Source organism: Artemia sp. Qi Xiang Cuo, chromosome 5 (genome assembly GCF_049724085.1).
Source record: "Artemia sp. Qi Xiang Cuo chromosome 5, ASM4972408v1, whole genome shotgun sequence".
NCBI lineage: Eukaryota > Metazoa > Arthropoda > Branchiopoda > Anostraca > Artemiidae > Artemia > Artemia sp. Qi Xiang Cuo.
Genome location: NC_142798.1, coordinates 64,609,556 through 64,625,998, shown reverse-complemented (window position 1 = coordinate 64,625,998; position 16,443 = coordinate 64,609,556). Strand labels below are relative to the sequence as shown.

General features: G+C 36.5%; 1 protein-coding gene across 4 annotated transcripts in view; it reads left to right on the top strand.

Moving 5' to 3' along the window:
* The window catches only part of LOC148952388 (adenylate cyclase 1-like), a 227,888-nt gene that overhangs the window by 174,825 nt on the left and 36,620 nt on the right, over positions 1–16,443 (top strand). For all 4 annotated transcript variants that reach the window (XM_089089843.1, XM_089089844.1, XM_089089841.1 and 1 more), the window contains exons 17-18: positions 2,388–2,732; positions 11,583–11,757. In XM_089089843.1, the coding sequence (XP_088945969.1) occupies positions 2,388–2,732; positions 11,583–11,757 (520 nt within the window). The remainder of the gene's footprint in view (positions 1–2,387; positions 2,733–11,582; positions 11,758–16,443) is intronic.

Genomic DNA, 16,443 nt, shown 5'->3' with positions numbered 1-16,443 from the left:
AGACTACCAGCCTTTTTTCTGTAACCTCAAGGGCTTTTAGAGGGCGATGATGATCATAAGGCAGTAACTGGGACTTGTGTAGTTCGTCCTCCTGTGCTCTGAGTGCCTTTTGGTAGCTACTTTTTGTCACTTTTTTTAGTTGTGAAATAACTAGTCACTTTTTTCGGGAGCATCGTTGCGGTCGACCCCCTGCTACTGTCGTTATATTTGAAAAAAAAATTTTATTTGAATATAGCAATTCAAACAATAAAAAGAGTAACGCAGTGATGAAATTTTGAAATTTTGAGTGAAGACAATGAATTGTAAATTGAATGCTTGAATTGTAACTCAAAATTGAAGAACTTGAATTGTGAGCTGAATTTTATGTAAAATTCTAGATGAGGCGTCAGATAAATGAAACATCTAGGAATGGATTCAGAGTCTCATTGATGCCCTGGCAACTAACCTTTGATGACCTTGGACAGTTTTTGTGTTATAAAAGTGAAATCTTCATAAATAAATATCTAAAACTCAAATGAGGCACAAGGAAAGTGTTTTGAGCCTCGTGCCTTTGCTCGATCCTGATTTCTAAAGTTTACAGGGTTTATAAAACTGTTGTTTTTTTTTATTTGGAAAAGAGGCCTTGATATGGCTTAAAATCCTACTGAGATCATAGGAATCATCTTCTTCAAACCTAGATCCAAGGAAAATGAAACTTAAAAGCTGGAAATTCTCTGACAAAATTTATATAGCTTGCTTGAAAACACATTCCCTGGGCATACCTTTGGCCATTGATCCAGTCCCGAGAGTTTCATTTATCTAACTCAACGTTTTTCTAAGATAGCAAAAAGCCCCTTATCTAGAATTTTACCATATTGTGTCTTTATTCTAATTTTTGTTTTGCTGAGGACGACTATTAGACATATAGCCGAAATATTCTGTTTCGGCTATATCCTTTTCGGCCAAAATACCACTATCTTTAGAATTTTCTCGTTAGGTATTCTTCGGTTTGGTCTTCGTCGCTATTGAAAATAAAGCAAATAAGTTTCCCAATCTCAAAAAGCCATAATTAAGTTCTTTCGTATAGTATATTTAAAGTCGTCTGTTATGAAGTCTCCTATGCTACATGTATTATGTGTTATACGTTTTTTGCTCCAAATGCAGCTGTGTGAACTCACATGCTCTGAAACGACCGGTTTTTCAACCTCCTTTCTTTGTGGATTTCTCGAGTAATACATAAAATGACCATGTGGTTTATTTTTCTAAATGATTTTTATATAAAACAGTTCAGTTTTCTGATCCTAAAACGTCATTATTGAATGATAGTATGTAAGAAAAAAAAGTTCCCTGCAATGCTTTTTGCACTTTTTTTAATGAAATTTTGATGTATGGATATCTCCTTTTTCCACTGCAAAGTCACCCTGTCGGAAATTTTTTTCTTCCAAAATAAGAATAAAATTGACCATTTTGTAAATTTAGTTCATCCTGGGGTAGGGGGCTGGGGGAAATTTTTATATAGAAGAAAGTAAAGTCGCTTAATTCTGTTCTCACCCCCTCCATTTTCCACTCTAATGATCGTTTGAAAAAAGGTGACTTTAACCTAGAACTAGATAATAATACTGAATTGTTACCTTAATCAAAATATCGGTGAGTCGATTCAGTATAGGAGTATAGCTGGAAGTCCAAAGAGTGTTAAGTGTAACTACAGCGTTTCTGTGAAGTAATTGAGTGCTGAGATATTTTTCTCTTGAGTTAAAAAGACAGAACCCACCAAAAATTCTAAATAAGCTGAATTTTAGTATCTTGGACAACAGACAAAAAATGTATGCAATAATAAATCAAAGTAACAACAGCAAAAAAACTAACCAAACAGGAAAATAATAAAAAAATAATTAATGAATATAATTAACGGGTAACAGCAAAATATGTGGTAGCACACTGGGGGGAGGCTCTGGGCTATGGCGTTGCTCACCCCGAAATCCTGAATTCTCTTGAATTACATTGAATTTCTTATTAATATTATCAAATAGTATAAGTATCGTTCAAATTTGTATCGTTTTGACGAGTAGAGGTAATGCTTGTGTCTATTCACATACTCGAGAATTAAGAGCTTCCCTGAAATGCTCCAAAATGCAGCTTGTTTGCAAACTCTTTCCTTAAAAGAAATTCTTGGATGATGTATTTCCAGGAGATGCTGCTTAAAAAGCACACACAGAAACATGTTCTGGCCTTGATATCTGAACATCCAATAATTAGTCCTGCTGATCTTTGGATTTCTCACACTGTGTATTGCTTTTTTTTTTTTTTTTTTTTTTTTTTTTTTTTTTTTTTTTTTTTTTTTACTTTGTTATCAATAAAGTCATATAAATTTGGGTAAATTACTTGTAACTGCTTCATCTTATTCCTAGCTCTTGAGTGAAGACCGTTTCTGTGCCATCGACAAAATTAAAACAGTTGGCTCCACCTACATTGCTGCAGTTGGCTTACTCCCAGAATACAAAATACCAGAAGAGGATAATATTTTAGCTGGCCACTGTATGAGCATCTTGGTTGAGTTAATATTTGCCATGCGTGAAAGGCTCTTGAGCATTAATGAAAACTCCTATAACAGCTTTACTCTTAGAGTTGGAGTCAATATTGGCCCAGTTGTTGCTGGTGTAATTGGTGCTAAGAAACCACAGTATGACATTTGGGGGAATACTGTGAATGTGGCAAGTCGTATGGATTCAACCGGTATGCCGAATCATATTCAGGTATAGGGTTTATATTCTTCTTTGCTTTTTAAGTTCTCCTATTATAGTTTATGGCCGTAATCCAGAGACGTTTTTTATATAATAAATAAACGTGGTTAAAAAATAATAAGCAAATAATAAAGTAAAAACATGGCATGAAGAAGCTTAAGATCTAGTTTACCCTTGAAGGCGCAGTTGTCTTTGGGAATCAGTGGATTGTTAATGTCGAAAATGTTAAAGGCGAAAAGCGTTGTTAAATGTATGCCAATATGCTTATTTATTTTCACGATTCAGCTTGGCAACATTGACAAAAAATTTAATTTTAAATCAAGTGATGTGAAATTTGTTCGTTGAATTCCATATTGAGCCTACAGATGCAGCATTTTTGACACACCTGAAAACTCCTTCATTGAAAATTTTTTATTAAATTGCATAAAGACTATTAAAAATCATAGGACAAAGCAGAGGTATAGAAATCATTGTTTCTAAGGGTCTATTTTTTGGTCCAAATATACCAGTTGCCCAAAATTGAATTTAGCGCTCGTTTATATTGAAAAATGCTTGAACTAAATTGAAAACGGGGCTAATGTTTACAAACTGACACTTGATAAGTCAGCAGCCAAATCTTTTGTAGATCCAGATTTGACTTTTTCCCGTATTAATTAAAAACACTCTTTCCACAAAATAAGTTTTTCAAAGAAAAGTAAAGAACTCCATTAAACAAAAAATGAGCAAAAATAAAATCAAATAATCTGCGAAGCGTGAAACTACCGCAAATCAGCAATGATAAATAAATGAAACACAAAACGAACAGAAATTACATTTAATAAACGAGTCAAACTCAAAACGAGCAGAAATTAACATAAGTTGGGCACAAAACTTCTATGCCTTCCCAAGGCCAGAATAAAATTTGCACTTTACTGAAAAAAATATAAATGTTTTAACTTTTATAACATTTAATAAATCAAATAATATTAACATTTTGATTACTAAATTTCAGTATATGTATATTAAACTGACAATGCACATTCATTTGTATTTTTCAGTAAAGTGTAAATTATGTTCTGGCCGTGGGAAGGCATAGGGGTTTTGCGCCCAACTTATGTTAATTTCTTCTTGTTTTGAGTTTGACTCGGTTAATTATTGTAATTTCTGTTCGTTTTGGGTTTCATTTATTTATCGATGCTGATTTGTGGTAGTTTCATGCTTGATAGGTCATTTTATTTTAGGTTTGCTCATTTTTGGTTTAGTGGAGCTCTTTAATTTACTTTGAAAAACTTATTTTGTGGAAAAAGTTTTTTAAATTAATTACTGCTCATTTTATATTGGCACAGTCTTTTCAGGGAAAAAGAAAATAGTACTTTAAATCTTTTCTTTTTTTAAGACTTCTGTTTGGCCTGCTATTTGTATGCTGGAGAAAAATTTTCGGCAATTTTTAATAACATAACCCTTTTAAAAATCTGGACACAAATAGTACTGTTTAATTTAGTTTCATACCTCCTCTAGTTGACCTGAAATGGAAAACTTGATACCATTCGCAAAAAAATCTGTTTACTTTCTTTGATAGCTTGGATACACTTACGCTATTTTGATTCGGTGAAATTTTAAGAGCAGAAATGGGAGGGTTGGCGTGGGCGGGGGGGCGTGGGAGAGTGGGAATGGAAGGGGGATTAGTTGCCCTCAAATCACTTTCGACTAGGAAAAAGGGCATCAGCCCTTTCTATTTTCAATCGAATGAGCCCTTTTCGAAGTTCCCACGACAACTCCTTCAATATGAAGTGCCCTGGGCTAAACAACAACAACAACAAAAAATAATACATTATACCCACTTCGATCTCTAATATAAAAAATGTCAAGCCTTCCAATCACTTTCGACTATTAAAAGGGCACTAGGGCTTTCGATTTCCAATCGAATGAGCCCTTTTGGAAACAACAACGCTTTCTATCAACACCTTATATGTCCCCAGGGCATAAATTACAACCCTTACCCTAAGGTCTGTTAGGGTGGTTGTCATCCTCTAAGGCCGAATTTCCAGAACTTTCAACTACGTTAAACAACATGGCTATCTCGAAATTTTGATTGGATGTGTTTGGCGAAATGGTGGGTGTGAGAGGGGTGTTAGTCGCCTTCCAATCACTTTCGACTACTAAAAAGGGCACAAGCCACTCCAATTTCCAATTCAATGAGCGCTTTTCGAAGTTTCTACGGCAGCTTCTTCGATTGTGTCCTGCTCTAAAGAAAAAAATTAATAAATAATACACTGTGCCAACATCGTTCTTATATGCCCCCAGGCCATAACTTAAAACCCTTGCTTTGAGGGTTGTGGGGGAGTGTCCCCCTCTTTACTTAGTCCTCGTTTCTTGTCCCGTTCTCGAGTGTCCCCGTTCTTTACTTAGGCAGCGCGATCGTGCTGCCTTTGATTTATACAACAACTTTCTATATAAACCTTATATACCCGTAGGGCATAACTTACAACCCGTGCACTGAGGGCTCTGTAGGGGTTATACTCCTAAAAGATCTAACTTCCAGAAGTTTCAACGACGTTGAACAAAATGGATATCTCAAAATTTTGATTTGATATGCTATGGAAAATGGTTGGCGTGAGAGGGGCGGCAGTCGCTATCCAATCACTTTCAACTATTAAAAGAGGCACTAGCCCTTTCAATTTCCAATTGAATGAGCCCTTTGGAAGTTTCTACGACAACACTTTTGATAAAAACTTTATATGCCCCAGGGCATAACTTACAACCCTTGCCCTGAGGGCTGTAGGGGAAGGGGTTGTCATCCTTAAAGACCTAATTTCCAAAACTTTCAACTACGTTGAATAAAATGGCTATCTAAAAATTTTGATTGGATGTGTTTGGGGAAAAGGTGGGTGTGAGAGGGGGTTAGTTGCCCTCAAATCACTTTTGACTATTAAAAAGGCTCTAGACCTTTGAATTTCAAATTGAATGAGCCCTTTTTCAAGTTTCTACAACAAAGATTTCAATGAAAACCTTATGTGCCCCCAGGGCATAACTTATAATCCTTGCCCTGAGGGTTGTGAGGGATTGTCCTCCTCAAAAATATATTTTTATCTGGAAGTCAACTACGCTGAACAAAGTGGCTATCTCAAAATTTTTATTGGATGTGTTTGAGGGAATGATCGGTGGAGGGGGGGCTAGTTGCCCTCCAATCACTTTCGACTATTAAAAAAGGCACTAGCCCTTTAAATTTCCAATCGAATGAGCTTTTTTTGAAGTTTCTACGACAACACCTTCTTTAAAAACCTTATATGCCCCCAGGGTATAGCGTAAAACCCATGCCCTGAGTGTTGTGGGGGAGTATCCTTCTCAAAAACATATTTTCTATCTATAAATCAGCTATACTGAAAACAATGGCTATCTCAAAGTTTTGATTGGATGTGTTGGGGGTAATGAAGGGCGAGGGGGGGGGCTAGTTGCCCTCCAATCACTTTCAACTATTAAAAAAGGACTCTAGCCCTTTGAATTTCCAATCGAATGGGCCTTTTTTGAAGTTTCTACGACAACGCATTCTATAAAAACCTTGTATGCCCCCAGGGCATAACTTAAAACCCTTGCCCTGAGGGTTGTGGGGGAGTGTCCTCCTCAAAAACATATTGTGTATCTGGAAATCAACTACGCTGAACAAAATGGCTATCTCAAAATTTTGATTGGATGTGTTTTGGGGAATGATGGGCGTGGGGGGGGGGCTAGTTGCCCTCCAATCACTTTCGACTGTTAAAATGGGTTCTAGTCCTTCGAATTTCCAATCGAATGAGCCTTTTTTGAAGTTTCTACGAAAACGCTTTCTTTAAAAACCTTATGTGCCCCCAGGGCATAACTTAAAACCCTTGCCCTGAGGGTTGTGGGGGAGTGTCCCCCTCAAAAATATATTTTCTAGGTGGAACTCAACTACGCTGAACAAAATAGCTATCTCAAAATTTTGGTTGGATGTGTTTCGGAGAATGGTGGGCGTGGGGGGGGGGGGGGCTAGTTGCCCTCCAATCTCTTTCGACCATTAAAAAGGGCACTAGCCACTCCAATTTTGAATCGAATGAGCGCTTTTCGAAGTTTCTACGACAACTCCTTTGATACGAAGTGCCCGGCTGAAGAAAAAAAAAACATATTGTGCCCACATCGTTCTTTACTTAGGCAGCGCTAGCGCGCTTCCTATGATTTCTACAACAACTTTCTATATAAACCTTACATGCCTCCAGGGCATAACTTACAACCCTTGCACTGAGGGCTCTGAGGGGGTTATCATCCTAAAAGACCTAATTTCCAGATCTTTCGACTTCGTTGAACAAAAAAGTTTATGATTTATACAACAACTTTCTGCATAAACCTTATATGCCCCCAGGGCATAACCTTGCACTGAGGGTTCTGAGGGGGGTTATGTTCTTAAAAGACCTAACTTCAAGAACATGCCTATACGTTGAACAAAATGGATATCTCGAAATTTTCATTGGATGCGTTTTAGAAAATGACGGGCGTGAAAGGGGAGTTATTTACTATCCAATCACTAAAAAAGGCACTAGCCCCTTCAATTTCCAATTGAATGAGCCCTTTTTGATGTTTTTATAACATTGCTTTCTATAAAAACCTTACATGCCCCCAGGGCATAACTTACAACCCTTGCCTTAAGGGTTGTGGGGGGAGGGGTAGTCATCCTTAAAGACCTAATTTCCAAAACTTTCAACTACGTTGAATAAATGGCTATCTAAAAATTTTGATTGGATGTATTTGGGGAAAAGGTGGGTGTGAGAGGGGGTTAGTTGCCCTCAAATCACTTTCGTCTATTAAAAAGGGCTCTAGACCTTTGAATTTCCAATCGAAAGATCTCTTTTTTAAGTTTTTACGACAAAGATTTCAATAAAAACTTATATGCCCCCAGGGCATGACTTATAGCTCTTGCCCTGAAGACTGTGGGGGGAGTGTCCTGCTCAAAGGTGTAATTTCCTGAACTTTAAACTTTGTGGAACAAAATGGTTATTTCAAAATTTTGAATGGATGTGTTTGGGGAAATGGTGGGCGTGGAAGGGGTGTTAGTTGCCTTCCAATCACTTTCGACTGTGAAAAAGAGCACTAGCGATTTCACCTTTCAGTCAAATGAATCCATTTTGAAGTATTGAGAACAATGAGTTCTGTAAGAACCTTATATGCCCCCAGGGCATAACTTATAACCCTTGCCCTGAGGGCTGTGGGGGAGTTTCCTCCTCAAAAACATAATGTCTGTCTGGAAATCAACTACGCTGAACAAAATGGCTATCTAAAAATGTTGATTGAATGTGTTTGGGGAAAAGGTGGGCGTGAGAGGGGGGTTAGTTGGCTCAATAATAACCAAAACTCTAAAAAAACGGAATTGTAATACCAATAGAAACATGAAAAGAATTGGCTTATAATACTGAAGCCAAATATATTAGTTTCATTAAGTTTAGTCTTACCCATCAAAAGCTACGAGCCTGAGAATATTTGTTGGATTTTCGGAAAAAAGGGAAAAGACCCCCTTGAAGTCATATAATTTTAATGAAAATAACGCCATCAGATTGAGCGGGCTCATTTGAACGGAAATTAAAGGTTCTAGTGCCCTTTCTAAGTGATAAGAAAAAATTTGAAGGCAACTCGGCCCCCTCCCACGCTAATTTTTTTTCCCGAAGTCACCCAATCCAAATTTTTGAGATAGCCATTTTGTTCAGCATAGTCGAAAATTCAATAAATATGTCTTTGAGGATGACTTTATTCCCCACAGTTCCCGGGGGAAGGGCTGCATGTTATGAACTTTGCCCGTTGTTTACATATTGCATTGATTATTTGGAAGTATACAGACGTTTTCAGGAGGGGTTAATATAGACATTGACGTTAATATAGACGTAAACTTGAGTGAGTGGCGCATAATACACAAGTACCAAAATTCCATCCCCCTACGAGGGATGGAATTTTGAATTAAAAAATAAAACTAAAAAAAACATCTCAAATTTGGAAAGCCTTATTTTCCAGGGGTGGGGGGGCTATTTTCCGCGGGGGGGTATTCGCCGGCAATTATTTATACTTTGGTTTTTTGGGGGTTTAGGGGTACTAAAAGGTACCTAAGTTGGGTTGATTAGGTTAGATTACGTATTTAATATATGCTATGCTTTACCAAGGCCCCACCCCTGAATATGCAAATATATAGCCCAAATTTGCTTCTAAACTATTATATTTTCATCCTAGGTTGTTTTATTTCATTAGCGTTAACGAAACTTCAGTTTTCGCGCGCTTATCGCTTTGTAAAACAGTACCATATTGTGGAGAGAAAAATATTATACATCCCATCATCCGATATCCTTTGACTATCCAGATATGGACCCCGATTGCCCCCCCCCCCCCCCAATAAAAATGCTGGAGATTCGCCCCTGCTGGTTTGCATGTGGGTAGAAGAGTTTGAAAGTTGCCGTAGTGGTTCTGTCTCCTTTATTTAAACGAAGTTGGAGTCATTTGTACCCTGAAGGGTAATCTGTTGCCTTGCTTCCCTAAAATATTATAGTGTTGACATTCGGCTTCCGTTTTTTCGCCCAGCCTGCGCTTCTGCGCTTGTGTATAACATATTGATAATTCTATCATATCCTTTCTCTTTAACCCGAAGGTCACTGTTAGTGTTTATATACAATTTTTGTGAATATTTGTGTAACATCGAATTGAATCCACCCTGTTTCAGAAGGGTTGCTGACAAGGGTACGTAAGTGCGTGTGCTGTTTGCTGTTTCGGACAAAAAAGAACGCAGAATACATCATATGCTAGATTCCTGTTGGCGTGTTGCTATATTTTATTTCTGTAATATCTGGTACCTAATTACGGAATAAATCTATAGTCAATGCAAACAGCTATAAAGCACAACGCAACTCTTTTCTCTATGTAATATTGCCAAATCAAAAAAGGGTTATATATATATATATATATATATATATATATATATATATATATATATATATATATATATATATATTTATATACAAAAAAAATCACATCTGGCCCCACAAAAAGCTCAATGGTCTGTATACGTAGCAGTGGCCTCTATAGATGTATCATATATGTATTTATTTTGGACAATATTTTCCGTGATGTGTAGTTATCGAACAGGAAAAACTTCGAAGGAGATACAAGATTGTATTTTAAGCAACGCTAAAAATTTATTTGAGAGTCAGACATATTCGCAAAAAAGCTAAAAAAAATAAATTAACATTTTTTTCTAAGTAAAAACGAGTGAAGTGGAGTAAATAAAATTTACCTGTCTGAAAAGCCCTGGCGGCATCCTATGTTAAGGTTTCCAGGTCTGAGTTGTGCGAAATTTTAACTTCAGAATTTTTTTTTTCTGAAGTCACAGTATAAGTATATACCAGTAGCGAAATCTTTTTCCAGACATGACACACATTCCATAGCGCGTAATTAGGCTCTGAGCATATCCGTCAGAGCCATAGTTTCAGTTGTTACTAGGTTTTCCATCGGAAAAATTTGTCATTGCGCGTGGGCGAAGGCGGGGTCATGAATCGTATGAGGTTTTAGATCTATGTCAAAAATTTTCAATGGAGAGTATAGGACTTTTCGCTACTGTATATTGTCTTTACGGTGCTTGTGTTGCATGGCATATATGTAAAAAGTTACAATATTAGTGGTTTTACTTGGGGGGGGGGGGAGGGGGAGGTGGCATTGCTCTCAAGATTTTTTTTTGTCTTCCCCCTCTCCCTAAATTTCTAAAAATACTTTTGTTCGGTATTTCTGTAAAAAAAAACTTTTTATGCTTCCATTTAAAATCTGAAAAAAAAAGAAATTGCCCATCTCAATTTGGAAAATATATTTATCGCCCTCTCCTGATTGCGGTGAATAGAAGCCACTGTACAAAGGGATTCCATCAAAAGAAAACCTGATGATTTTGCAAGATGAGGTATATTCTCAGAAAGCGCCAGTAATGACACAAAAACTAGCTAAATTTCACTGTCCCAGGAATTACCTTCTTCCTCTTGCAGAACTACCGGGCGTTTTCTACCTTACCCGGCATCTGAAATACGGACGTTAAGTGGGAATTTTAGTTAACCGATTACCTCCCTAAAATTCGATCCTACTTCCGGGTAATTTCTGTATACTCGGCAACTTACTGCCCAGCGTCTCCCATGCAGTTTTTTTCAATATTAAATCAAGCTACTGACTATAGGCCAGAATATGGCCCTTGGCTCATAATAGAATATTGAGTTAAATGGGTGTGGTGTCGAACTAGGGTTGAGTTAAGTGGGCTGGATTGAACGGGATTGAGTTAAACAGGGGTTGGGGTATATGGATTTCACTTAGGTAAATAGCTGGGTTTTTGTACAACAGAGGACATTTTTGTTTGTATTAACTTTTTTACGGAAGAGGGGGTTCTTGCCTCATCATGCTGTTTTTTTCAGGACCGTTAAAAATAGCTCTCTTGTAATGTCGGTGGGTTGAATCAAAATATTAGAATATCAGAGCCATTTTAATCCTGAGCTCATGTATGTCAACAGTTTCGCTCCGAGCACTGGTGTCGTAAGTCATATATGTAAAAGCAAAGATTCAAGTGTTCATATCGACCAATTCACGCACAAAATTGTGCAGTAGTATCGAAACATACGAATTGTAAAACTGAAGGAGTTTTTTCTTTTTGCTTTTTTTAGGGCAAACTAGTGCTTGATAAATGACTTCTTACATCACATTCTGCATTGATTCAATTTTCGTTGTTTTCTTTTACTTACTCCCTTATCTTTTCTTATATTTTTTTTCAAATTTACTTAATGTGAATGTATTGTTATGGAAAACGTCAATATGAACCCTTTATTGAAAACAAATTTTGCTTTGTTCATTCAGTTTTTGTTTACGTAGGTTACAGAGGAAGTATACCTAGTTTTAAAGGACCATCCATACGAATTTCAATGCCGTGGTCCAGTTAAAGTCAAAGGAAAAGGTGAAATGACCACTTATTTTCTCGTAGACAGGAAGCAGCCCCCCACGGTCAGAGTAGATGATATCCAAGCCATGAAACATGCGTCTGGTGCAGGTAAGCACTTGCTCGTTTTTTCTTTGAATGGGTGGTGATCCACTTTTTTATTTCCCAGTTTCATAGAAATTTTGTGCTTGGGATATTGTAATCAGTGCTTCTACTTTCCCCAAATTTTTGGGGGTTTCCCCCTGGAAAACCCCCGAAATAACCCCTAAAATTTGTTCAGGCCTAGGTTTCACTCGTTCGCCGCCTGTAAGTCCAACCAAATTCAGTCCCAGATTTTGCATACAAGTCCAGCTGACATTGTCCGTCACGCGACAACCCAAAATCAATCCAGTCTTTCATCTCTTAATTCTATGACTATATACCTTAGTTCTGCCCCAGGAATTACCTATGGATGAATGATAGATAGACTTATCTATTAACGAAAGAAATGATATCCTTTTTATACAATCCTAAAAAGGGCTTATCCCAGATTTGTCTCTCAATTACTCGGACTATCTGGTTTGGCTTTTTCTACAGTTAGCCATGTCCTGATGCTTACTCCAAAATACTTGATTTTAATTCAAAATAAATGAATGAATGTTAAATGTAAATGCATGAATATTAACATGAAACACAGCTCCCTAATTTTCAGTAATGTCAATTTCCGTGAAATTTTCGAGGAGCCCAATCTTCTTTGGGGGCATTCTGTGAAAACGCCGAAAAAATGGGCAAAAAGTGGAAAAAGTGGAACCACTGATTATAACGTTCAGACAAACTGGAAACACCGTCTTTGAGCCCGAAAAAACAGTTGCTGGACCTAAAAAACAACGTCGCTGTTGAGTTTTATTCAATTAGGAGAAAAGTTTTTCTGATCGTTCTCCTTCCTGTTTTTACATACATATACCCCTTTTCTGGATGATATATTTTAAACATGAAAAGAACAGAGTGTCGTGGGAATTTTGTCAACCATCCAAGGGTACTACGAATATGTTTGGCAATACAAAATATATCTGCCTCTGTTATAGATACCATTCTAATTTCAAATACTCCAATATTGTCAATAAACACCTGATTGTTTCTAAGGGCTGAGGAGTCGTTTTACCACTGTGTCTGAAGCTACCATAAATCCCATGAAATGCAGAATTTTTGGGAATAACATCCTTAGCGACCGAATAATTTTTTATCTCAGGGTTTTCAAATTCTTCAAGTAGTTGGCACTTTTCTTTAACAGTCGGTTTTAAGTTAGCTTCTCTTTAAAAAAGGAGCGCATTTTCTCTTGTTTGGCGGGGAGGGTTCAATGCAAATATTGAACCCTCGTTCAGGTTCAATTTTTGCTGCGGTATAATTAAAAAAATCAATACTTCCATCTTTCGGACCCTTCTGCTGTTTTTGGACCCTTTGTATGATAATTCTCATTTAATTTTCTACTTTTTCATTTTTGTTTTGTTATTTTTAGTTCAGGTTAGGCCAATCACTTTCCAATACCCATTTTTATTGTTCATTTTATCTAAAAAAAAATAATGTTTCATTTGTGAAAGAAGAAAATGGCGTGTATATTTAAATAGTTATCTATAATAATAGAATATGTTTAAATAGTTAGGGATTGTTTGATCTTTCTTTTAGTCTAAAATCTTCTTTTAGTATTTTCATATTTAGATGTCAGAACATTAGATTGACTCTTAGTTTTTACGCTCATAAGCGCAACAATTAAAATTGATTTTTTAATGCAAGGAATAACTTTAACGATATAAAATTGATTTAAGAGTAGCTCTTGACAAGAAATTATAGTCATTGAAAATTAGTTAGTTTAATTCGAAGCCAGTTTGGCGAAGTTCGTAATCAAACAGTTCGTGGTAACGAACTGTAAGTAAGGAGCGACCCGGCTCAATGGTAACGGAAACTCTAGAAAACGATATTTTGATACAAATAGATACATCAAAAGAATTAGATTTTAATGCTGATTTCAAATATATAAGTTCCTACCCATCAAAAGTTACGCGCCTGAGAAAATTCGGCTGATTTTCGAAAAAAGGGGGAAAGACCCCCTAAAAGTTATAGAACCTTAATGAAAATCACACCATCATATTCCGCGTATCAGAGAACCCTACTGTAGAGGTTTCAAGCTCCCATCTACAAAAATGTGGAATTTTGCATTTTTTGCCAGAAGAAAGATCACGGGTGCGTTTTTATTTGTTTGTTTGTTTGTTTTTTTTAGTTTTTTTTTCCCAGGGGTGATCGTATCGACCCAGTTGTCCTAGAATATAGTGGGAGGGCTCATTGGAATGGAAATTGAAAGTTCTAGTGCCCTTTTTAAGTGACAAAAAAAAATGGAGGGCGACTAGGCCCCCTCCCACGCTCATTTTTTTCCCAAAGTCATCTGATAAAAATTTTGAGATAGCCATTTTGTTCAGCATGTTCAAAAATATAATAAGTATGTCTTTTAGGATGACTTAATTCCCCGAAGTTCCCGGGGGAGGCCTGAGAGTTATGAACTTTACCCAATGTTAACATAAATAGTATTGGTTATTTGGAAGTATACAGACGTTTTCAGGGGAGATTTTTCCTGGTAGTGGAGGGTGGGTTGGGGGCTATGTGGGAGGATCTTTCCATGAAGGAAGTTTTCATGGGGGAAGGGACATTGCTATTAAGGGGACGCCGGACTTCCCATCGTTATTTAAAAAAAGATCCGAAATTTAATATAAAAAAACAAGTTTGTCAACTGAAACAGCAGCAAAAACAAAACTTTAAACGAACAGAAAATATTACATATATAATTGGGTTCACCCCGTAGTCAATGCCTCGCTCTTTAAGCCAAAGATTTTTTAGTACTTTCATAAGAGCTATTTATTCTAATTAACGGCCTTTGTGATTAAGCGGTCATTTTTAAAGAATTGGAACGCAATTCGAACTTTCGCTTAAAGAGCAAGGTATTGACTAGGGGGCGAACCCCCTAATAAACGTATTAAAAATATATGAATATAGAAGTTCGTTACGTAAGTTAATTCGTAAGTTACGTATATTTATTACTAATAAAAACGTTTGTAAATAAAATTAAACAAGTTTCGAGAAAGCCATAACTAAATAAAAGTCAATTAATATGAAAATTTTGTTTTAATTATTCACGTACGGTGAGCCAAGATCAAAACCTGCATTTATTCAAAAACGTTCAAAAATTAAATAAAAAAAACAAGTTTTTTTAACTGAAAGTAAGGAGTGACATTAAAACTTAAAACGGACAGAAATTATTCCGTATATGAAAGGAACCGTCCCCTCCTCAACACCTCACTCTTTACGCTAAAGTTTGATTCTGTCTCACATCTTTATTTCTTAAAACAATAAAAAACTTTAGTGTAAAGAGTGAGGCGTTGAGGAGGGGACAGTCCCTTTCATATACGGAATAATTTCTGTTCGTTTTAAGTTTTAATGTCGCTCCTTACTTTCAGTTTAAAAAACTTGTTTTTTTTTTTATTTAATAAAGTACAGGGTTGATAACTGACAATAATTTAGTGCTTAATTAAACTCAAATAGTTAGCCAAAGAAAAGGAATTAGAAAAGTGTTTCCATGCCCCTCTGTACTGTAGTCTCTAAAATCTACTTGAGTGGCACAATTTCCAACGCCAAATAAAAGTTCAAATAGGGATAAATCCTTTTAATAGACAGTTATAAATTTCCCAAAAATACTAGATATTTCGGTCATATATGCAGTGATCGTCATTAGTAGCTATACTTCATCAGTATTAAAATGGAGTTCAAACAGAAAGCTTATTTAATGTTTGTCACTTGGGTACATAGACTGTCAAGATACATTGTGTTCTAAATAGAGGTACCGATTATTACTGTTGAAATTACAAAAAAATCAGTCAGTTCTTTTTTTCTTTTCTACTAATTTGTTTAAAGTCTGGTGCATTGAGACTTTGCTCGTGATAAGATATAATTTACCCTTTTTATTAAAAAATCAGCTATTTTTAAATTTCCAGTGGCATTATCTCTGCTACTTCAACAAACATGTCGCAAACAGAGTGGCTAATAATTTGTTTCCATCCTGTTTGGAAGGCCTGCTTTAACATCTCGCCTTAACCTTAAGGACATCTCGCCTTAACCTTAAGGGCTATTTATTTGAGCTATTCTAGACAGGGCCATATCTAGGGGGAGGAGGTACGGGGTTTGAACCCCCGCTCCGTACTTTTTGTCCGACTCCTAAAAACGTAACAAAAATGGATATAAACAAATTTTTGATGCGTTTTTAAAAGTTTTTTTATTGAACCTCCCCCCCCCCCTTCCAGCCAAAAAACCTTGATGTGCCCCTGATTCTAGATCAATGGGTTTTGCCCGCCCAGAGGACATATTCAACCCACATGTGTCGTAATTTAATTGTTCATATACTGTTTGAAATCTAGCAGCTATATGCATTTAGTGTCTTGTATCTTCACGTTCATCGCCAAGCTTTGTTCCCAAAATAATCGTTACACAATTTTCATGGATCCGTCTTGCATTGATTCCTTTTCTTGCTTTTTAGCATTTATACTTCTATACTATGCTTGGCTATATTCAACACCGTTGTCTCAAATGGCTGAAGCTTCGACCTTAATCCAGTTTTTTGTTCTCTCTTGTGTTTCTAAGCTGAGCGCAAACATCTTTTAAATTAGCTTCTAAACTTTTGCCGCTCTTGGCAATTCACGTCCTTGTGAAGAGAGGTCAAGTGAAGCAGCGTGCCTACGTCTTCAACTTTCTCTTCACCTGTCTTTGTAACATTTCGAA